Source organism: Nesoenas mayeri (assembly GCF_963082525.1).
Source record: "Nesoenas mayeri genome assembly, chromosome: 2".
Taxonomy (NCBI): Eukaryota; Metazoa; Chordata; class Aves; order Columbiformes; family Columbidae; genus Nesoenas; species Nesoenas mayeri.
The window spans coordinates 162,412,344-162,435,905 of record NC_137543.1 but is presented as its reverse complement, the minus strand read 5'-3'; the positions used below and the strand labels follow the sequence as shown (position 1 = coordinate 162,435,905).

General features: G+C 44.0%; 2 protein-coding genes across 2 annotated transcripts in view; one reads left to right on the top strand and one right to left on the bottom strand.

Moving 5' to 3' along the window:
- Positions 1 to 696: 696 nt before the first annotated feature.
- On the bottom strand, positions 697 to 6,624 carry JMJD4 (jumonji domain containing 4; the record flags this gene model as incomplete). The annotated part of the gene is made up of 6 exons (XM_080364310.1): positions 697 to 1,008; positions 2,246 to 2,392; positions 3,356 to 3,623; positions 4,608 to 4,733; positions 5,585 to 5,750; positions 6,366 to 6,624. The coding sequence occupies 6 exons, from the start codon at positions 6,622 to 6,624 to the stop codon at positions 697 to 699; spliced, it is 1,278 nt and encodes a 425-aa protein (XP_080220436.1).
- Positions 6,625 to 8,184: 1,560 nt separating this feature from the next.
- SNAP47 (synaptosome associated protein 47) overlaps positions 8,185 to 23,562 on the top strand; it is a 31,697-nt gene continuing 16,319 nt past the window's right edge. Inside the window, exons 1-3 of the mRNA XM_080339286.1 lie at positions 8,185 to 8,210; positions 15,721 to 16,276; positions 22,568 to 23,052. Of these exons, the coding sequence (XP_080195412.1) occupies positions 15,780 to 16,276; positions 22,568 to 23,052 (982 nt within the window). The 5' untranslated portion in view covers positions 8,185 to 8,210; positions 15,721 to 15,779. The remainder of the gene's footprint in view (positions 8,211 to 15,720; positions 16,277 to 22,567; positions 23,053 to 23,562) is intronic.

Below are 23,562 nucleotides of genomic sequence, written 5' to 3'. Positions count from 1 at the left end.
ACAGATTTGCTTATCAGGACTCCAGCTTCCTGATATGTTAAGTTTAATCCTGCAGACACTACAGCAGTACAAAGTCTGGCCCTAACCAAGACTTTAAGCTTTAAAGAGATGCAACTGGACAGGAAAATATTAATAGGACAGTCAAGCTCTTCCACATGCAGGCTACAGCTCAGGCTTCAAGGGCCACAAACTAATTAGGCTCTTCTTATATTTAGAAAAGAAAGTTTGAGCTGCAGCTGGAAGCAGGAGAGGTCTTAAAGCAGCTTAGGTTTGATCAGACAAAGTGGAGCTTAACTGCTGGAGCCTGCAGAGCAGGTTTGCTGCCCCTATAGAGGAAATTTGGTGCAGACCGCTGTAATCTCGGTGTTCAGCCCTGACTTAAGCTCGATCCACTGACAATTTCTGTTCCCCTTTCCTGAATGTAAACTCACCCTTCATATTATAATATGAGCGTGATTTGAGTTTTTCTTTTATCTGTGGTGTGTTTTTTTTCCTTTCCCCTGTTCAATCACACTAGATACTCAAAACACCGTCAACTTAAAAAGTATTCAGTCTTACGAATGTACTCTCTCCTCACTCTCCATTAAAGCTCTTTGTACTTAAACTGCAACCGCTATTAAACAGGGAGGAGCCCATCTTTTCCAAACACTCCTTTTGCAGAAGGTTCATCTTACAAAGAAGTGAATAAATAGGAAGTTAGAGCAGCGCTGTATCTATTGCTGCTTTCAAGTGGTGGAGTAATGCCTCCGGAGGTGGAGAGAGTGACGTCAGGTCTAGTTTCTTGAAATCTTCATTAGCACTCAATGATGTTAACACCTTCACAGCCCTCTTTAAATCAAACACCGCATGGAGCATGCCCAAGGTGGAGATGGCAGCTTTTGGAGTGTTCTTTGCCGAAGCCTCGTCATCAAGGCCATTTTCCAAGACAGAAATCCTGTTCTCCGCAATAACTTTGAGGAAGTTGTAGAACTCCTTGTAGTCTATACCCGTGCAAGACTTCATGATCAACTAGGGGAAAAAACATAAGCGGCACTGAAATGGAAACAACTCTCTTTTATTTACAGTAAGAATTACAAAACCATCTTTTATTAAGCTAGTAACTATCTGGAATCATAAGCAACAAGACTGGTGAAGGGACTTGAACACAAGCCCTATGGGGAGAGGCTGAGGGAGCTGGGCTTGTTTAGTCTGGAGAAGAGTAGGCTTAGAGGTGAGCTCAGCACTCTCTAGAACTACCTGAAGGGCAGTTCTAGCCAGGTGGGGATTGGTCTCTTCTCCCAGGCAGTCAGCAATAGGACAAGGGGCCATGGGCTTCAACTCTGCCAGGGGAAATTTAGGCTGGAGATTAGAAAGCAATTCTGTGCAGAGAGAGTGGTCAGGCATTGGAATGGCTGCCCAGGTAGGTGCTGGACCCACCGGCCTGGAGGTTTTTAAACTGAGACTGGATATGGCACTTAGTGCCACGATCGAGTCAATGGACTGGAGTTGGACCAAGGGTTGGACTTGATGATCTCTGAGGTCTTTTCCAACCCAGTCGATTCTGTGATAAGCAAACATGTTTAATAATATTTTTTGTAATTCTTTACCTTACTTGAAATGCCACTAAGCCCCAAAAGCAACACTCTGCTTCTTTTAAGTACCAAATGGCTGGTTTTTTTGAAAGTATTTTTGAAGGATATCATCCTAGCAATAGTAACAGCCTCCAGATATCAAACTTATATTTGTTTCATGCTTAAGATTTTGGAAGCGCCCAAGATACAACATTGCTCGGTATAGTTACATGTTCTGAAAGCATCACTTTGCAGACACAGAAACTTGCTGCCACCTTCACCTTAATTTTGCTTGTCTCAAATTCACCATTTCATTGTGAATCAGTTCCTCTGTGTTATCTATCTTAACAGCTCTGCTCTTTACGTGAAAAAGCGCTTATATTTTATAAAGGAGAAGGTAAATACTACATAAAGGATTGATTTTGATGCTAATACCTCTACAGTTGAAGAAGAGTGGTTTAAGCATTAGCTTTTCAGACAACATCCTAACCTCCTCGACACAGCAAATATTCACGGGCACAAGCTTTTCCTTATTAAAGTCATCACCAATTCCTGTGTCCGTATGAAATGTGTCCTAATTCCAGATGTGAGGTTAACGACTTGTGTGTCTTAGAACTCACAAGGTGGTGCAATGCACCCTCGAAATATGTGGTTTTCAAACAGAGAGCCGTGCAACCAGCATCATGTTGTCATACCTGGCATTGTAGGTGCCAATCATCCATAGGGTCCTTCCATTCATTGATTTCCCGCTGGACAGCTGCTAATTCATCCTGCAGGAAGCACCACATTATAGCCACGTTGCAGCCATTCACCCAGTTGTGGTTAATGGAAATGGTATCCTCCTGAAGGAATAATTTAAATGGTTATGAGGCTCTTACGTAGGGAAGTGAGAGAAAACAGCTGTAACAACACCAGTGCTGCATAATGTAAAATCATATCCTTCAGCAAGGGAAGTGCTGCTTTGGCACCAATACAACCACTGTGCTGAAACGCTGTCTTTTTACTAATGTCCCTCAAAAAAATTCAACATTATTTCATTTCATAAACTGGCAAATGTCTCTAGTTCCTTTGTCTGCGCATAATTTTTAAAGGTACAAAGGTGAGAGGAGGTGGTGGGGAGAAAGGAATAAGGTTGTTAATCTCGGTTTGTAATCAGGAAGATCAATTTGTTAGCATTTTCCATTATTAAATTATAACTTGCAGTTAGAAAACAAGATTAAAAGAACCATAGAATCACTTCAGTTGGAGGAGACCCTCAGGATCATCGAGTCCAACCATGACCCAACTCTAGCACTAAACCATGTCGCTAAGATCCTTGTCTAAATGCCTTTTAAACCCCTCCAGGGATGGTGACTCAACCACTGCCCTGGGCAGCCGGTTCCAATGCCTGACAACCCTTCCCATGAAGAATCTTTTCCTAATATCCAATCTAAATCTCCCCTGGAGCAACTTGAGCCTCACCATAAGCCCATCTCACCCAGCATTCTATTTCTTAGTGTTTAGTAGCATCTAATGAAGAAAAGCATAAGAAAAGAGGGTGCAGACAGCTTCTTTGATTGCACGCTCTCCCAGCTCCTAGTGGTCACTGATCCAAGGAGCTTATAAGTTCAGTTTTCCTTTTAGCCACTATCTCGTGTAGCCACTGATAAGACTTTTCCTCCCAAATCTCTCTACATTTTTGGCACCCCAGTTACGACTTTTGGCATCCACAACATGCTGTGGCAATAAAAAAGCTTGACCTGATCCAAGCCTGTTGCCCGATTGTCTCTCAATGTTATGAAAAAATTCGGTATTGATGATTTTACCAGATTGTAAACCTGATGATGCCATCCACTGGGGATGAAGACTATTTCCCCTGCTTCCTGCACAATTTCAACAGGGGGCTGGCTTTGGTCATAGCGAGGGTATATGCTCCTGTCCTGAAGACTGGGCACAGTCACATCGAAGGGCAAGTTGCCGTGGCGGTCTTTGAGGTATTCCTCCTGTCCTGCGGGGTACAACAGCCATTTCTTCCTCCCGCATATATTGGCTGACCAGCTATAGGAACGGAAGACATCAGCGTGGAATGGAGTCCTGTGGGGAAAGAATAAAATCAGATGTTTAAGTAAAATACAAGATTTAAAAGCTGTAAGATCAATTACAGTCTGTGAGAATCAACCAGACACACAGAAATCAACCTTTACAGTGCAGACCTGACCCCAAACTGTCAACCCTTTCATTTAACTTTGACTGCTTCAAATATTAAAACATCACTATAGCTACATAGTATTGCAGTATTTTCTATTCTCTGTGCTTCTCTATCAGTTAGTTTTGAATCTGTCCCACAAATACCTCAAAGGCAGAAGATTCTGTGGCGTGAACTGATGAGAATATTGTAAATGCTACTTTATCACCTGGACTTAATTTTTCACCTGCAAAACACTTAAGCAACTCATCGGCGCCTCTCCAAGGCTTTTGTTGACTGTGCAAATCACTAGTGGATGAGGATCCCCAGGGAGTTTCTGCTCTAAAACTTTATATAACATGGCACAATTCAGGGCTTTTTGAAGCGCAAAAGCACTTTGACTGCGTAAGGACAGCTCACATTAGAGAAACAACACTGAGTTCAAGTACAAAACTATGGCCACACGCTGCTTCTGCAGCATGATGCTGTCATAGAATAATTGTGGTTGGAAAAGACCCTCAGGATCATCCAGTCCAACCATATCCACCCCTGGCACTGCCCCATGTCCCTGAGAACCTCATGTCTGTCTGTGCAACCCTCCAGGGATGGTGACTCCAGCACTGCCCTGGGCAGCCTGTTCCAATGCCCCACAGCCCTTTGGGGAAGAAATTGTTCCCCACATCCAACTTCAACCTCCCCTGGTGCAACTTGAGGCCATTTCTTTGTGTCCCTGTCTCCCCTCAGCTCCTGTTCTCCAGCTGAACCCCCCAGGTCCCTCAGCTGCTCCCATCACACTTGTGCTCCAGCCCCTCACCAGCCCCGTTCCCTTCTCTCAGCTCGCTCCAGCACCTCAAGGCCTTTCTTGAAGAATAACAGAAATCACACTGGCTTACCATGAACCTTTAGGTCCCATGTAGACAAACCGATAATCATCCACAGCTACAGCATCCCAGTATTCATTCAGCCAGTCAGATGAGAAATACACAGGGGTTGTATAAACATCTTGCTCCGGGAAAGCTCTTAAAAAGATAATGGGTTGGGAATCGGTCTCAGAAAAATGCAGCATTGCCCCTTCTACTTCAGTTTCCAAAACCCAGATACAGAGACAAATCAGGTCTTTAGCAGGCCATTAATTAGCTGTCATCTCCTTTATTTCATTGACAGCTCCAAGTTGCACCGCAAATGCACACAATAGTGTTTTTCTGTCTCTCAGAAAAGCTGTGAAGATTAACTTCTATTTGGGAGACTTCTCCTAATTATGGCAAAGACAGTTCCTAATAAAAACATTCTCTTTAGATGAGATCCCTTCAAGAGTGGTTGTCCAACTGGATCATGGAATAGTTTGCGTTGGAAGGGACCTTCAAAGCTCATCTAGTCTAAACTTCCTCTATTGTAAGTCACCGGCACACTCAAAAATGAAAACAAGGTCATCACAAGAAAGTTGGATATAGAGCAGGAAGGAAGAAGAGATTTGAGTGAAATGACGTAAAAATCCTATGCAGACATGAGGAATGGACAATGCATCCACCTCACAAGCAGGAGGCTGGAGGAGAAGGAACGTCAGAACAGGGTGAAGAGAATTTTAATGTCCGGGAAGAGAAAAGAAAATGGAGAATAAAGGATTAGAACTCACACACACTCACTGAATTTAACGTAAGTAGAAATATCCCCCTTCTTTTTAAGAAGGTTCACAGTGTAGCAGTTAAACAAAAGCCAAATGTTCCAGCCACATGGGACAACAGGCATTTAAAACACAGATAAAATTAAAGTGCTCAAGAACATCAGCCTTGTCAGGAAATGACTTGTTTAAGGATCTTGTTGTGTGAAATATGCTAAGAACTATGCGGTATAAGCCTGATACATCTCTTACCTGCTCAGGTGCCAGTCCTTCAGATAAAGGCACCCACGGGACGACCGGTAGCCGTTTTTAATGTACTCTTTCCAGTAATTTACGTATTCCTTGAAAGGGAGCTGCTCCTTCGGGTTAGAATTGTACTCCTTGACATCACAGTTGGCAACAGGTACCACAGCATCTCCTGAAATATAAACTCTTTGAGCTCACGTGGGGACAGAACAATTGACGCTGAAACTGAAGTCGCTTAACTTTATCCACTGTTAGTGCTCTCTAATTTCTGTGTCTTCTAATGCTAAGCACAGCAGAGACACATAAAGCAACAGTCTCTGCCCCAGCTCTCACTCCCAACACCATCATTCGAAGCAAACACGATTCAGATAATGTTTTTTATTAAGCGGGACCTGAATTTTCCTCTTAAACTACATTAGGAGTGTGGTATTGATTCCTATTAAATATACTAATATTTTACAGCCTGAAGAGATATTTCGCTGTAACTACAGAATATTTTCCCCTTGTCTCGGGCAAGTGTGATGCTGCTCTTGGGGTTAAAGTTAAGTAGCTATATAATTTGGTATGGATAAATTATACAACATTTTTTGTTTTATTTCATTAGGGGAATAAATCCGAGATTGGAATCAGTGAAAAAATCTGTCAGTAAACATAGAAAGTGAACTTAGCAAAAAGTCTGGAGAATTGCTTGGTTTTATCTACTGGTTCCATCCCCAGGATTAAAAGAAGAAAGCCGTGTCATTTAGCATACATGTTTTAATTAGGTATTAAAAGCGTCATGACTTACCAAACTTCTGCAGTAGATAATCAAAGTCAGGTTTACCATCCCAAGTAACCCAGTTTCTCCTGCTGCCCCACTCCTCGGTGAATTTAGCTGAGAAAATACAGGGGTGGTTGGGAATCAAATAATCCCGGAAAAAGTCCGAGTAAGTGAACGATTCTACTTTTTCAATAAAGTCAACGTGTCCTCCGCAGAATGTGCCCTGAGATGAACTGCTGTAGTCACGAAAAAAGGCAGTGGAACAGGCGAATGTTGCCCTGTCCATGCAGGCTGGATACCCTTCCTGGCCAAGACAGTGTTGACCAGATGCTACCCCGTAAACCCAAGAACAAAACAATCCTGCTTTAAAACATGACTTGAGTCTTTAAATCCATGAAAACTCATGGGAAAATATAAACGGCCAGAGGTAAAACAAGAAGTCGTGCAGGTGCATCCCACCACACTGGTCTAACAAGAATGTTCCCTAATTTATCAAGTTTAATGCCAGTGGGATTTCTGACAATAAAGTCGCCCTATGGATGGTGCAGATGTTGCTTTTCCCTCATCACCTTCTTGCCAGGGCGACCACGCTCTCCGGGGATGACCAGCAAAGGCTGGTTCCTTCCTAAAACGGCAGAAACATTCATGTCAGTGGGATATTCCTGCTAATTGAATTAATTCCAGCTGTCGAGGGCGGGAAACCCTGGAAATATTTGGGGTCCTGGGATGCTCCTGAGGCCCAGTGACTCTATTGGGGTTCACTCTTTTGTCAAGAGAACACACAAGCTCTTGCACCACCAGACTCCCCAGACCTCTGTCTATGGGCCAGGCAGAAATTATAGGTTAGAAAAAGGTAAATAATAGTAAATAAAAGGGAGGTGTCTGGGGAGGGGGATACTGAGGCTCATCCCTTTGTCAGGAGAAGATTTAAGCTCTAGCACCCCCTTACTCTCCCAGACCTTTTTCTATGGGCCAGGCAGCAATTATGGTTAAATTAAAAAAATGGTAAATAATAGTAAATAAAAGGGAGGTGTGTGAGGAGGGGGAGATGTGGGCTCAATCCTTTGTTAGGAGAAGATAAAAGCTCTGGCCTTCCCCTACTGTCCCAGGACCTTTTCCTATGGGCCAGGTAGTGATTACAGGTTAAAAAAAGGTAAATAATAGTAAATAAAAAGAAGGTGTCTGGGGATGGAGCGGGAGAGACAGAACCTAGGGTTCAACCCTTTGTCAGGAGAAGATTTAAGCTCTGACACCTTGCCTGGCCTCCCCAGATTTTTCTCTATGGGCCAGGCAGCAATTATAGGTTAGAAAAAGGTAAATAATAGTAAAGAAAAGGGAGGTGTCTGGGGAGACTGAGCACAGAGCCGGAGGGAGGAGGCCCGAGAGCAAATGAGGCCACATGCCCTACCGGGATGGGCTTCAGGGGAGGGGAAACAGCGGGGGCAACGGGGAGACCGGAGTGTTCAGGGGGGAAGGAGCCGCCATGAGGTAACTCCGCCCTCACGGGGCTCGGGGGGGGAGACCCGGACGCCACAGGGCGTCGCACACGCCCTCCCCGCTTCGGGCTCTCGATCCCCCCGCGCGCCCGCGGGAGCTGAGAAGACAGCGGGGGACCGATACTCACCCCCGTCCCCCCGAGCGGGGCACGACCCCAGGGCGGGCGGCAGAGGGGACGGACTCACCCCCGCGAACGCTCACGGAACCTCCGCGCTCGGCAAGCAGAGCCCGGGAGGGGACGGATGAGCAAGGGGGCGCAGCGGCGCGCGTCTCGGCCAATAGGAGCGGGCGGCGGTGGGTGTCTCAGCCAATAGGAGCGGGCGACGGGCGCAGGCGCGGAGCGTCTGAGCGGGGGCGAGCGCCGGCTGCGGTGAGGTGGGTTCGGGTTCGGGGTCGGGGCTGGGGAAATGATGGGTCTGGGAGCGTTTAGGAGGGTTTAACCGGGGTTTAGGGGAAAGGTGGAAGTTGGTAGGGGTGTAAGAAGGGTGGTTTGGCCTAAGCCTGAAGGTGGAGAGGTTGGGGTTGGCCTAGTTGGAGGTTGGAGTGAATGAGGATGAGGGTCTGGCTTAGAGGTGAGGGAGAGTTATAGGAGTGGAGATTGGGATGGGTTTATAGATAGGGGAAGGATTAGACATGAAGCGAGGAGGTGGGTCTGGCCTTGGGCGAGCTGTAGGGGTTTTAATAGAATAGAACAGACTGGTTTAGTTGAAAGGGGCCTACAGTGATATCTGATCCAACTGCCAGAGCAATTCAGGGCTGACCAAAAGTTAAAGTGTGTTATTAAGGGCAATGTTAACATGCCTGTGAAACACCAACAGGCTTGGGCATTGACTGCCTCTCCAGGAAGCCTGTTTCAGTGTTTGATAGTTCTCTTGGTAAAAAAAAATGCTTCTTAATGTTAAGTCTGAACCTCCACTTCCACAGCTTTGAACCAATTTCATGTCCTATCACGGGTGACCAGGGATATTTGGAATGATTTCTTCCCAGAAAGGGGTTCAGCTGGAGAACAGGAGCTGAGGGGAGACAGAGACACAAAGAAGCGGCCTCAGGTTGCACCAGGGGAGGTTGAGGTTGGATCTTGGGGACAATTTCTTCCCCAAAGGGCTGTGGGGCATTGGAACAGGCTGCCCAGGGCAGTGCTGGAGTCACCATCCCTGGAGGGGTTGAATAGATGCGGAGATGAGGTTCTCAGGGACATGGGGTAATGCCAGAAGTGGCTTCATGGTTGGACTGGATGATCCTGAGGGGCTTTTCCAACCAGAATGATTCTGTGATCAGAGAGATCAGTTTGCCTTAGAGCTGTGGCAGAGGAAAAGACGAGGATTGTGGTGGAGCCTGGCCAGGCAGTGGAGCGGAGAAGAGGATTTTGAGTGACTGACCTACAGATTTCCATAGTAGGAGCAGGGAAAGAACGGTGTCTCTTCTGGTAAAGGGAAAAGGACCAGGACTGGGGAAAATCTGGTGTAGCAGGTGACTGTGTTGTATTTGGGATTATGAGGAGGAAGGCTGTCTTTGTGTTGGGAAAAAGCAAGAGAAAAGGATGGAGATGTTTTTTGGAAGGGGGCAGTTCTAGCTTGGGGTAATTGTCCAGAAGAGGCTACAAAGTTGGTGAAGGGTTTGGAGGGGAAGCCAGATGAGGAGCGACTGAAGTTTGTTCAGCCTGGAGAAGAGGAGACTGATGGGGGATCTCATGTCAACTACAGCTTCCTTACCAGGGGAGCAGAAGGGGCAGGCACCAAACTCTTTAGTGACCGATGACAGAACCCAGGGAATGGCAGGAAGATGTGCCAGGCGAGCGTCAGTTGGAAGTGAGGAAAAGGTTCTTCACCCAGAGGTGCCGGACACTGGAACAGGCTCCCCAGGGAGGTGTCACAGCCCCAAGCCTGACAGTGTTCAAGAAAAGACTGGATAATGTCCTCAGACACACGGTGTGAACTGTGGGGTGTCCTGTGCAGGGACAGGAGTTGGACTTGATGATCCTTGTGGGTCCCTTCCAGCTCAGGACATTCCATGATTCTAAAGGAGGTAGATAGTGGGTCTTGGGGATGGCATTGGAGAAGGAGAAGGGTTGAGGGAGTAAAGCAGGGGGACAGAGGAGGGTTCACCTCAGAGGTGGGGCAGGTAACCAAGTTTTGGGAAGTGTAGATGTGTCTATTTTGGGTTGGGGAGATGGAGACAGGCTCAAGGTTGAAAGAAAGGCTGATGAGGTTTTAACCTAGATACTGGGAGGCTGGTGTGGTTTAAAAGATGGGAACTGAGGCTGTCCTGTACTTAAATATATTAGGGAGAGGCTGATGGGGAATTTGTTCTTCTGTAAAGTTGCTTTGTATCAGAAATTGAATGAGGTCAAGATTTTTAATTTTGTTTTTTCATAGAAGGATGGAAATGTTGATGTAGAGAGGTCCCTCAGACTATAGCTGCTCTTTAGTGGGGATCTGTTGATCTTTTGAGATGAGAGGAACTGAATTTCTTTATGTGCCTTAGTAGGGAGTTACTGTGTGACTTTTCCTGCTACACCTCTTGGATGGTCACCCCGAGTATTTCGTGTCTTGTAGCATCATTTGGAGAATCATAGAGTTAGAAACCTGGTAGAACTGCATCTTAGACCTTTTTTTAAGAATGAGGAGAGAGTCACTTTTAGGACCTTGTAAACATTTTTATTAGAAGGGTTGTTGGGTTCACAGAAGCATTAAACTCATCATTTGCCAGATCGTAGGTTTGGGAATAAACCACCAAAGATAATGACCCTATGGAAATTTGAAGGACAAAAAGCAAACAAACACCAACCCATTAGAAATGTGTGCAGAAATGTTCTGCAGGTAATTAGCAAGGGCAGATGAGAAGAATCTCATGACTGAGTTTTGAAAAGCTCTGAGATGGACATATTGTGAAGGGACGATGTTCTGCTGAGCTGGCAGCACCTTCTCCCAGTGTATGTGACATCTCCTCGCACCCGGGGTAATTAGTAGTGCTTCCAGTTAATTGAATGATCTCAAAGCACTCCACAAGAGAAGGTGAGTCACCTTCTTTTTATAGAAGCAGCTGCCGAGTTATGCGTTAGGTAAAGAATCTATACAATGTGGTGACGCTGCCGGAAATATAAATCACGTCTCTTTGCTGCTGATCCAAGTTGCTCTGTGCCACCGTATGTGGTACCGCACTCCGTTCAAGGGGCAGGTGTGTCAAAAACACAGACGTTTTGCTAAAAAAAGAGATGATTTGAAGGATGTGGATAATGTGTTGATGTTGGGGACTCCAGGTTGGGAGAGACTGTGTGTGTGTCTTTCACGCTGTAGAAAAATGTGTAGGCAAACATACGTTCCTTTAAAAAATATGAAGAAATTTATTGTGAATTCATTTAGCTGTCTCCTCCTCTTTTGCTGCCTATAGGGAAGTGGTTTAAGGGCTATAACCCTCCCAAGTTTATAAATATTCCTGACTCTACAAGTAATTGGAAGCCATTTGTTTATTTATTATTTGTTTTCTGACAACTTAGTGCTTTACATGTTATTCTAAAGGACTTATATCTGTTGGTTGGAAGTTTTTTTGTTTTGCTTTTCGGGGTGTGAACACTGGAATTAAATGCTTTATTGCAGGTGAGGCTTTTTTCCCTGTGTTTTACAAACCCATGAATATTCCATGTCTTGTTGTACAAGGAGGAATAGAACGGGAATGGAATTAATGCTGAATTTTAAGTGGTGGCATCAAAACAAAATCATGGGAGGAGGAGAGGAGAGAGATCCTGGATTTTGGGTAACAGTTCCTTATAGTAAATAAACTGTGTGAGTGGCAGGAGGCCTCTAGCTCCCTGTTTCTAAAATGTGAGTGCCAAAACTCAATAGGAAATACAGGGGGGAGAGTAAAAATCTTTTCATTTTGAGGGACAGTAGCTGAGCTATTTGATCTTGAGCTGGTATATTTAACATTTCATTGCACAGCTCAAGGCAAGATTTGGTTTTATAAAAGGCAAAATGCTGCCAGGAGATGAGATCAAGGAGTTCCTTTAATATTGAGGAGAACAGAGTAACAAAAGTTACACGATAATGATGGTTTTTAACTGCTCAAAAACTATTCACAGTTAATACTCAACATTATACAACACAATGCATGAGTGTCATCGGTGAAATATATATTTAATGCCTTCTTGCAGGTAACTTCACGTAATTGTGACCGTTTCTTCTTTCTTTATATAACGTGGAGATAATTTCTCATGTGTTTTAATCCAACTCCTTGAAGCCTTATGTTAACATTTATCACCAACATACTATAATTTATGTAGAGTTGATGACTCTTTTCATTGTTGAATAAAATCAATCTGGGTTATCCTTCCATCTATCTATATATCTGCAAAGTTCAACCTTCTCCACTGTGAGAGAGAGGGAGGGAAAAAAGTTGTGTAGATCTGATACTAATGAAAACTCGTTATATTGGGGAAAAATGTGCCAGGACAATGAATGGATTTAATTACCAGATAGGTTTTTGCTTGGAAATTCTGGCCTCAGGCACAGAAAGGAGCTGATGAAGCCTTTAAGCTCTCAGGTGAGTCAAAAGTCATATGACCCAAGGCATGTACACGTAAATATATATATATATATATACACACACACATCAGTCAAGTGATTGCCTCCTTTTTTCACCTGGACTGAGAGGACTTGTTTTGTTCTTAGATCCAGGGTTAAATATCCGTTCTCTATTCTTCATCTAGTTTTGCTTTTTGGTAACGACCATAGTAGGATTTTTTACTTTAGCTTCAGGATTATTTTGGTTTTTAACCTCCTTTTTTTGGACTTTGAAGAGAAAGAAACACTCAGGAAAAAGTTCTGCTTACAAATGGACAGTTCTGAAAAGGCAGCAGCCCAAAAAAGGCTGCCTGGGAGTTTGACATCTACAAAAAGAGGTAAGGAGCTTCAGATATGGTTTAGGAAGATCTTTTGTTACGGCACACTTGTGAGACTGCATGGGAATTAATGTTTCCACAGCTTTAAGGGGTAGAGAAAAAACTATCTTGATAGGGAGCTTGGGGAGAGTTTGAGAGACTCTTTGCATGTGAAAATTGGTTCTAGGGTGAGATTTTTATGAGAGTTTAAGGGTCATTTGCTTGTTTACAACTTTCTTGCATGGCTGTGCCTGGTTGAAGGTTCCTATTGGGATGAGCAAGGTCTAGGGGTTGTTTTTCAGATGATTTGCTGTTCCATGGTGTCTGTCCCAACATCGAGCGTTGAGAAACCTGCATTCGCTTCCAGGTTTCCCTTGTGATCTTCTGCAAGGCGTGTAGTCTTTCAGTGTCTCGGTTTCATCATTATTTATGTATATTATTTATAAAGTAGCAGCTCAGCTTGTTGTGAGCCCTGTGCTGATATTGATGAGATTGTTCAGAAACTGGTATAAATAGCAAAGACCTGCACAGGCTGAGGGAAGGGGATGTCACCTCCTTTGTATGAGCTGAGACCTATTGCATCCCTCCCTTCCTTCTCTTCTCCCTCCCTTCCTTCTCTTCTCCCTCCCTTCCTTCTCTTCTCCCTCCCTTCCTTCTCTTCTCCCTCCCTTCCTTCTCTTCTCCCTCCCTTCCTTCTCTTCTCCCTCCCTTCCTTCTCTTCTCCCTCCCTTCCTTCTCTTCTCCCTCCCTTCCTTCTCTTCTCCCTCCCTTCTTTTTCACCTTTGCTGTATTTTTAGGGTGTGAGGAACTGCAAGATGTAACCCAAGATGTTTATTTTTGTTTGTTGGCTTGTTCTATCATATTTACTTCAAACCTAGGCAGTTTCAACCAGTTACACCGAATCTGGATTTGTAAATCCTGATTAATACCATGGTTTAGTTTCAACCCCCTTTGATTTCAACACTAATGCCATTTATGCTGTTGGTGAAACTGACATAGTTGTCAGTTATGGTAGTAGAAAACATCCCATTATTAGCACATAATTCTGTATCTTTATTAGAAACATTTTCCACTTCTTTGTATATGTATGTATCTCTTTGTTCAGATTATGAATTTATGTAGCGAATGATCAATAAACTGTTAGAAACCCTGTTTCCTAGGACTTGTATAGCTACTCAAATCAGGTTTCTGGGGGTGATTTTCCCCCCCATCTTTGTCCCATAATAAACTGCAGAGAGACAGTTTCTCACTGGATCGCAGTTTTATTAGGGCTAAACAGACTGAGAATTTTCGCTTTAAACTGCAGCTGCTTTGTAAACTCGTGGCTTATTTTTTTTTCCCCATTCATATCACTAAAACCCATAACGCCGTGGAAATAAGGTATGAAAACCAAAGTAACAGTTTTTGTGGAATACAACGTACCACGAGTAGTCCTTATCTCAGTAATAGTGACGGTTTGAAGGTATTTAATAAAAAAAGTCATTAGAACTGGATGCAGAGTTAAGTGTATTTAAGAGATACTAGTGATGCAGCATTTGGAGATATTTGGCGTGTGTTATAGGAATTCACACCAGTGCTACCTGCAAAAGGACTATTCACTTTTTTATTTGCATTAGGATTTCCAGACATTTTCTTAAAGGGAACAGAACGTACTGAAGTATAATTAGTGTCTGTGTCAACCTGAGTGGGGATTTTGTGGTGGAGCTTGAACTTTTTGTTTGTCGCGCCGTACAAGTAGCAGAAGAGCCTGAGATAATGTTATAGTGCTAATCTGTAAATTGTGCTGTGATACATCAAAGGCTTTGAGAAGATGATGAGTATGTGAGTAATTAAATCACCATTACGTAATGGGTGCTCATTAATTAGTTGTGGAACGTGATTGGTCTTGAGTGTTCAGCCTGAAAACTGTAGTATTCTGAAGGCGTTACAGGAGACAATCTCACCCTTGGGTACAAGAAGATGCCTTAGAAATGTGGAGAGATACCACTCCGGACACATTTAATTTAGTTTACATTTCTAAATGTGGATTATTTTGATGGGAGCCAGATCTGAGGTGTACGACACCAATTTGTTTTCTTACTGGGATTCCAGGTACCGGTGAGCAAGTCTTGTAGGATTAATATGATGTCATCAAATGGCATCACAGGCTCCCAGGAAATCATGGCTTGTCACCGAGGTGCAATGAAATGATTTCTGAACAATATCTATCCCTTTGTGGCTGGATGTTTCTGCTCTTTAGTGATTGTGAGTTCTGATCGGTGATGATTTTGGTTTCACCCACACTGGTGAATGCATTGGATAGACATTCTGGGTGTGTTCTTAACATACGTGGATGTGGAGATACCACAGTGGAAGGGGAAGGACCGGTTATTTATTGTGGTTGTTGTAGGTATATTGATGGGCTTGCATTTTGATATACTCTGGATTTTCTTCAGTACCTGTTGGTCTATAGGAATCTGCTTCTGATAATGAAATGAGGAATGGAAAACATTTTACGCGATCATTTTCCAATAAAAAAGGGCTATGAAAGACTCAGAAAAGTTAAAGTTTTCATGATTCTGTTTTTGGAAGGTTCCCCTCCACCCAAAAATATGAACATATGCATGTGAATATAGAGACTGATCTAATACTAAAGCACCTCCCTGTCCAAAACAGCACAGCAGGTATTAAATATCCAGGGCATTGATGCAATAGTCACTTGAAGTTTGTGCTGTTGTAAATCAGGTGATGAGAACCTTATAAAAAGGGAAGGCAGTGCTGTTAAGGAGCGAGTGACAATACTGACAATCCTGTTCTGAAAGGCTGAACTTTCATGTTACCAAATTTTGGAATCCATCCACACCCATTTCCAACTCTATCCTGGGCGTGCACCTGAAAGGTTACAGTGAAAATACTGGAAACCAGCTGTGAATGGGACTAATTATTTATGGGTGTGTTTTAACGTCAGCTTTGTGTGTTTTAACCTCAGCCTTTATATGTCGCTAAGGATTCTTGCTTTTTTTCTTCTAGGTTCTCCTTCTAGCTTTGAGAGCATCGCTCTTGTAGAAGAGGATCCGAACGGCGAGCTGATGAACGAAGACATACGTATCCATAGCTGGCCTTGTTCTTACTACTTGGACACCAGCAAACAATGGGTCTCCGGCAAACTCTCCCTGACTCCTGTGGCGATCAAATTTACAGCTGACAAAACCGGGGAGCTTTTGGTCAACTTCCACCTTTCCAGTATCAGTGAGATCAAGAAGGAGTCTTCAAATTTAATCTTCAGCTCCTTGACGGTCTTAGAGAAGAACACCAAGCACTGGTTCAGTTCTCTGCAACCCAACCGAAATGTGGTGTTCAACATCCTCGAGCACTTCTGGAGGGAGCAACTGCTGTCGAGCCAAAGCGCAGGAGCAGAAGCAGCAGCTTTGCAGTCAACAAAGGGAAAAGAACTGACTGGATTGTTGACTGGATCCCAGAAACGACTGGAGGACACAGCAAAAGTGCTGCATTACCAGGGCGAGCAGTTCGATAACATCATGAAAGGGCTCAACAAGATCGAAGGGGATATGGATGTAGCAGACAGGTACTGTAGCATCTCTGAGCAAAGCGGTGGTTGTGGGATTGTGTCACTTATGCCTGAAATTTATGGGGCAAATCAATGGGAGTGTTTAGGAAATGAAGCCGTTGACTTTTAGGGAAAGTTTAAGCTCATGATGCTCTTTTTGTCTATCTAGTTTTTGTTATGTTTTTGTATTTCTGTCCTTTCTGTGTGACATCTTTTCATCCTGCTGAAGTTCTCTCTCTCTGTATATGTATATATATGTATATACATATATATGTATGTACACACACACATGCACGTATCCTCTCTCCTTCAAATAACTTTTCAAGGCCTTATGAGTTTCAGCTACAACAGGTGGAAATGATAGAAGTCTCCAAAATACTGACAACTTGTAAGTTTTGAGAGAACAGGCAACCAGTTTGGGGCAGGAGGTGCAAATTAATGTCCCCACTAAAGAATAGGTCATGGAATCCACATTTTTATTTGATGTCTTAGAATATGCAGAAATGAAAAATAGTGGAAGTTGAGTGAATTTTTCCAGTCCTAGACGAGGCTGTTTTGCTGTTCTCCGGCAAACATAACCACAGTTCTGCTTTTCTGGTGCTTGTCAGAAGAAATGTTAAATATGGCAGATGGGCTGTTGAGTTGGACAGTTTCCTCCAGTTTGCAGGAGACAACTACAAGATAATCTTTAGTTTAATTAGATTGTACTCCTCTGATCTTGTAAGTCAACTCTTGGAGCTGTGTTTTGCATACAAAGTGTGTGTAGTTGAAGGCTTTAATTATTTTATATTTATTTATTATTATTTTTATTTTTTACGTGGCCTTTTCTTCTCAAGAATTTACTTCCCCACCAGGCCCAGCGCTGAGTATTGGGTCTGTGATGCGATGTAATCAGGGAAATGCTGTAGAAATAGTTCTCCCTTATTTGTGCTGTAAAACTGCACTTGCTGCTTTTACCCCTCCATGGAATACACCCTGCCTTTAGATCAAGGTGGAATAAATACATTCTGAGGAAAAAATAAGCAGTATTGAGCACCATTGAACTGCGGAGCTTTGTCTGCAGAGTGCGGTGGAGAGATGATAATAAACTATTTAGGGTAATTTCAATTAGGCACTTAAACCAGTGTATTAAAAAAAAATAGAATAATGCAATGTCCTGAGTTGGAAAGGACTCACAGGGACCATGGAGTCCAACTCCTGTCCCTGCACAGGACACCCCACAGGTAACACCATGTGTCTGAGGACATTGTCCAGTCTCTTCTCGAACACTGTCAGGTTGGTGCCGTGACAGCTCCCTGGGGAGCCTGTTCAGTGTCCAGCACCCTCTGGGTGAAGAACTTTTTCCTAATGTCCAACCTAAACCTCCCCTGGCACATCTTCTGCCATTCCCTGGGGTTCTGTCATTGGTCACTGAAGAGAAGAGCTCAGCCCTGTCCCTCCTGCTTCCCTGCTGAGGAAGCCACAGCCCCATGAGCTCTCCCCTCAGTCTCTTCTTCTCCAGGCTGAACAAACCCAGTGACTTCAGCTGCTCCTCATCTGGCTTCCCCTCCAAACCCTTCACCAACTTCATAGCCTCTTCTGGACACTCTCTAGTAGCTTTATATCTTATTTTATCCTGTGTCCCCAGTTCTGCACACAGTGAATGTTCCAGGTGAGGCCCGAGCAGAGCGGGACAATCCCCTCCCTGCCCGGCTGGCCGTGCTGTGCTGGATGCACCAGGACACGGGTCCCTCTTGGTGCCATGGACACTGCTGGCTCATGTTCAACTTGCCATGGACCAGAACCCCCAGATCCCTCTCCCCAGAGCTGCTCTCCAGCCTGTTGTCCTTCAGTCTGTCTGTACAGCCAGGGTTGCTGTGTCCCAGGTGCAAAATCCAGCACTTGCTCTTGTTGAACCTCATACATTTGGTGATTGCCCAGTTCTCCCATTTATTCAGATCGCTCTGCAGAGTCTTTGTGCCCTCAAGAGTGTCAACATAAGCCACCAAATACTCCCTTTAGACAACAGAAATAGACAACTTATTAATCAGACAACTGATTTGGAGCCCATTTGAGATGTTTAACTTGCAGAACTGAATGTGTATAGTAGATGGTTGGTGTCTTAATTAGAATGTTATGACTGTAATGATTAACATTCAAACCGAATCATTCTACGCTGGTTCATATGCTGGAAGTTGGATTCAACAGCAGTCCAAAATAGATGTTAAGGTTAAGAGTAGTATTGTAAAGCTTGAAGATACGTACCTACAAGTGTCTTCGTGGAAGCTCTGACACCTGTAGGAAGAAACAAACATAATAAAGTTCAAACTGGTTGTTTTTGGAAGAAGCAGCTGTTTTTAGACGGATATCATGTCTAAAAGAAAGTGTTGATTTCACAATGATTCTGGCGATATTCTCCGTAGCCTTTAATGAAAAGCCAAGATAATTGAAAGCTGCAGCAATAGCTTTTCAAGTTCTCTAGTAATAAACAATGAGCAGGAAAATAAATACCTGCTCATTGTTTTTGGAAGAGAATTTTGTTTTGGGTTAAGATGCACTGGGAGGTATTATTTGTCCTGATGAATCTGAAGAGCTCGGTGCTTTGATTTTTTTACAAATGGAAAAATAAAGGAAGGCATTGACCAAATTTTAGCTGAGATTCCATTTTATCTGTGGCGTGAAGAGTTTGGCCACCTTGCTCACAGGCTAAAACACAGCCCAGAAGCCATTAACCAAATGGTGTTTTACTCCCACTGTGCTTTTTGGGGAGCTCTAACGCTTAGTTTTTTTCCCCATAGTTTGTGTGGTTTTCTCTCATAGAGTTGTTTCCCCTCCCCTGATGCCTCATACTATGTCTTCTGTTAGACTGGTGACATCTTTATGTCACCAACCCATGTAGAAACTGGGGAAGACCATGACTGAAGCTCATTTGATTGCTGTGTGTTAGGTAATTCAGACTATTAACGTACATAAATAGATTAATGTCTATTAAAGTGCTTTGACTCTTGTTTTCTTCAGAAACTTGGTGAGAAGCAACTACTGAGAAAATATGAAGGACCATAACATTATTCAAGAAGAGACTGGATAATGTCCTCAGACACACGGTGTGAACTGTGGGGTGTCCTGTGCAGGGACAGGAGTTGGACTCGATGATCCTTGTGGGTCCCTTCCAGCTCAGGACCTTCTATGATTTGATGATTTTGCACGTGGAACAGATTTTGTGGAGAAGGAAACAAACTTGTGTGTCCGTTTGTTCAAGGTCATATAAGTGACACCAGTTCGGTGGTGTCTTCTATAAAAAGAACCAGGCCCCTTTATCTACTTTTGTATGTTTAAAACTGTGATTATCTTGCCTGTATGTGTGGGCTTTTTGGATTATTAATTCTGTTCTTGTGTATGCCTGGGTATGTACAGCTGCTTTCAGTGGAACTGTGGACAGATAAGCAGAGTTGAGCCTGACATGCTAGCAGATGTTCGAGGATCAAAAATAAACAGAAAGCCAGATTCCCCGGTTCATTTTTTAATATATTGCTATTAGAGGATAAGCTACTCCGGTTGCAAATTTTCCTTTGTATATAAGGACCGGTCATATAGTTTGTTGATACAGAGGGGAGACTCCTGTGCAAGGCCAGAGAAGTTGGCTGGAGACTCTGTTAGAGCTGCGCAGCAGAAAATATCCAGATTGTAAATCAGACATTGCACAGCCAGGATGTCAGTCCCTGGGGAGACGGCTGAAGGGATAAAGTGATAAAAAATTAAGGCTCAAAGCTATCCAGGATAAGTTACCGCAGTGTAAATGGAGGTTTAGAGTTGTTACGTTGCAGCTGCTTTTCAGTGGGTGAACACACGCGCTTTTCTCATGGTGAATGTGATGAAGCGAACACATATTGAGGGAGGAATTTAATGACTTTTCATAGATTAAGACACAGGTATAAGCTGTCGGTGCCCTGAAGCACCTTGTGACTCTTTCATACAACACAATGACAGAAACCGCGCTTTTTATTCTGGAGAAATCAAATCAGGTCATTTGTTTCTGTTTAGTTACAGCAGGTAGGTTAGACATGGCTTTTAATTTGGAAGATGGTTTGTGCTCGCAGAGCCTGGGGCTTTTTCAGTCATTCTTTGTGTTGAACTTCAGTTGAACCTCATCGTTTCAGAATTCAGCCCTAAATCTATCATACTGTGCCACTTCAAATTCTGTTGTTGTAGAACTTCGTTACATCTCCTTTGGTCTTTCCCCCTTGCCCCCCTTCTTTTTTAAGGACTGTTGCAGCATTTTCAGAGGGCAGCAGCGAGCTCCAGACCCATTACTCATGTTTCATACTATCTGCATAAATATCTGCTGTTCATGCATTAGTTGGGAGTAGATTCTTGGAACAATTCATTCTGCCTCCGTGAATTCAGTGGTTGACTCCCAGTAGGACTTCTTCTGCTTTTCCTAGCAGATGATTTTCTTTAAGTAGGTTTGTTTTGAAGCCGGTGCAGGACTTTGATGGCTGGTAAACAAAGCGTGTTCATTTAGAGCTTCCTCTTTCATATTAGACTTTGTCTGCAGCCAAATTAAACAGGATTTAAAAATTACAAAGTCTCCCGGAGACGCACTCCAGTTCTCTCATGGAAAATAAATCATTACAAAAAGTATTTTGAGAGCAGCACCGCTGTGATGCAGATTTTATCAGGCAGTACCTTTCTAGAGCAAACTTTAAAAGCAAATTAAATCAAGCTGACTCTCCAAAATAGCAGTGAAGCAGTAGTACTTTGTATTTTGGTCTGACTAGGCTTACACCTCTAGGATTTAAGTTGGTAAATAGCCTTTCGTAGCATCAGGAAGATCACAGTGTTTCGTTAAAGATTTTATTGTGTGTGCTCTGGCTTCATTAGAGGTGTCTGCTACAAGCACCATGTTGGTGGCACGTGTCTGATCACTGGATAGAATTCAAGGTATTTATGCATCTCTGCCTCTAACTCCAGTCTAGACCTGGAGAGGGATGTTAACAGGCAGCACAGCACTTGGAAAATCAAACCAAAACCACCACCTTTCCTCTTATTCCCGTTATTTTTTTTGGTGGAAAGAGTGCAGGTGAGGCTTGGTCCCAAAGAGATCTGTGATTGTGATCCTTTCTTGGGAGAGAGCCCCGGAAAAGGGGATGGAAAACACAACAGAAGGATCATGTCCTACGTGTCGTTGATTCTTCTGAACAGCATGTGACATCTTACTTGCCTACTGCTGATGAACTTAATTGCATCTTCTTGCTTGAAAATAAGGAGCTTGACTCCCTGTGTTTGGTTCTGGCTCTACAATGGTCTTCCCTGGGAGCAGTTCATAGAATCGTAGAATGTCTTGAGTTGGAAGGGACCCACAAGGACCATCGAGTCCAACTCCTGTCCCTGCACAGGACACCCCAAAGGTCACCCCGTGTATCTGAGGATGTTGTCCAGTCTCTTCTTGAATACTGTCAGGTTGGGGCCATGACACCTCCCTGGGGAGCCTGTTCAGTGTCCAGCACCTCTGGGTGAAGAACCTTTTGCTCATGTCCAACCTGACCCACCTCTGGCACATCTTCTGCCATTCCCTGGGGTCCTGTCATTGTTTGCCAGAGAGAAGAGCTCAGTGTCTACCCTTTGTGAGGATGCTGTAGACCATGATGAGGTCTCAGTCTCTTCTCCAGGCTGAACAAACTAAGTGACTTCAGCCGTTCTTCATATGGCTTCCCCTCCAAACCCATCAACAACTTTGTAGCCTAGCTTAATTCCTCCATAAAGTGAGTCTGGTCATCTTTAAGCTAAGGCTGAAGTTTGCCTACAAGGAGTCCCATCTCCTTCAGGAGCTACATGGGTGGTGAGGCAGATGCTGAATGCCAATCTGCTGGGCTTTTCAACCTCAACCTTGCACTCTTAGTGTTTTAACTTGCAATGGGAATTTGGGAGTGGGGCCGAAGCAAAATCCAGCATCAGACTGAGGTATAAAGGAGCAGCAAGAGGCAGTGGTGGTGATGGCCAAGTGTGGAAACACCGAGATAAAAGGCAGAACTAGCTGAAGAACAGATGGGTGTAAATTGGCCTGAGTAAATCCAGTTGGAAGCTGGATTTCTTACATCAGAACAGTGAGATTCTGGGACCACTTTCCAGCGTATTAGCAAATAAAGAAAACCTGGTTTTTGAAGTGGATGGATCCCGGTAAGCTGTGAATAGGTTTGAGGAGCAAAATAACAGAGGGCTGGATGCAGTCTTAAGAAATCTTTGCGTCTGCGGCAATTTGCTTTGAACTGGTGGGGTAGCGTGACCTTCGCTTTGGCTTTCGCTCTCCTAACACTCTCTTTTCTCCGCTAGGTTGTTGACTGAGCTCGAATCTCCTCCTTGGTGGCCGTTTAGCAGCAAGCTCTGGAAAGCGCCATTGGAAACCAAGCCAAAGGAAACTGCCACAGTTTCCGATTCGAAGAACCAGGAAGGAATCATAATTAGAATTCCAGTTATTATCACCCACAGAACAGACTCAAATGTCAAGCCAGGAAAACTCACGCTCTTCGCTTCTGGCCTGGAAATCAGTGACTGCAACTCTCAGGTCATTCACCGGTTTGAATCGAAGGATGTAGATGATATCAGGGTTCATACGCCATACGAAATCAGCGTCCGTCAGAGATTTATTGGGAAGCCTGACACCTCTTACCGGCTCTTGTCAGCAAAGATGCCAGAAGTGATCCCCATCTTGGAGATGCAGTTTAGCAAGAAGATACAGTTTTTAGAGGATGCCCTGGGATTTGTCGGTGCCACAAAGTCTCCTCAGGTAGATTTGGGGACCACCATTTGGCAAGCAGGTACGTGGCAGGCAAAGCAATCCATCTGTAAGAACTAAGTTTTCCAAGTGGTTTTTGAATTCAGAATAATGTGTAATATTTACAAGGCAAATCCCCTCCCTGCTGCCCCAACGGTGAGACCATGCTGTTGATAAAATGCAAGAAATGATGTCTAGGTGACCCTAGACCCTCTTGCGAAGTGGGAGAGGGTTGAGATGATGGAAACATGTGGCTGTGGTTTTAGTTTAGTTGGATTTACTTTCTCCCAAGTCCATGAGCAAAACTTTGCTACTATATCACAGAATGTCGGGGGTTGGAAGGGACATCGAAAGCTCATCCAGTGCAATCCCCCCATGGAGCAGGAACACCCAGATGAGGTTACACAGGAAGGTGTCCAGGTGGATTGGAATGTCTCCACAACCCCCCTGGGCAGCCTGGGCCAGGCTCTGCCACCCTCACCCCCAACAAGTTGCTTCTCATCTTCCAGCGGAACCTCCTGTGTTCCAGTTTGCACCCATTGCCCCTTGTCCT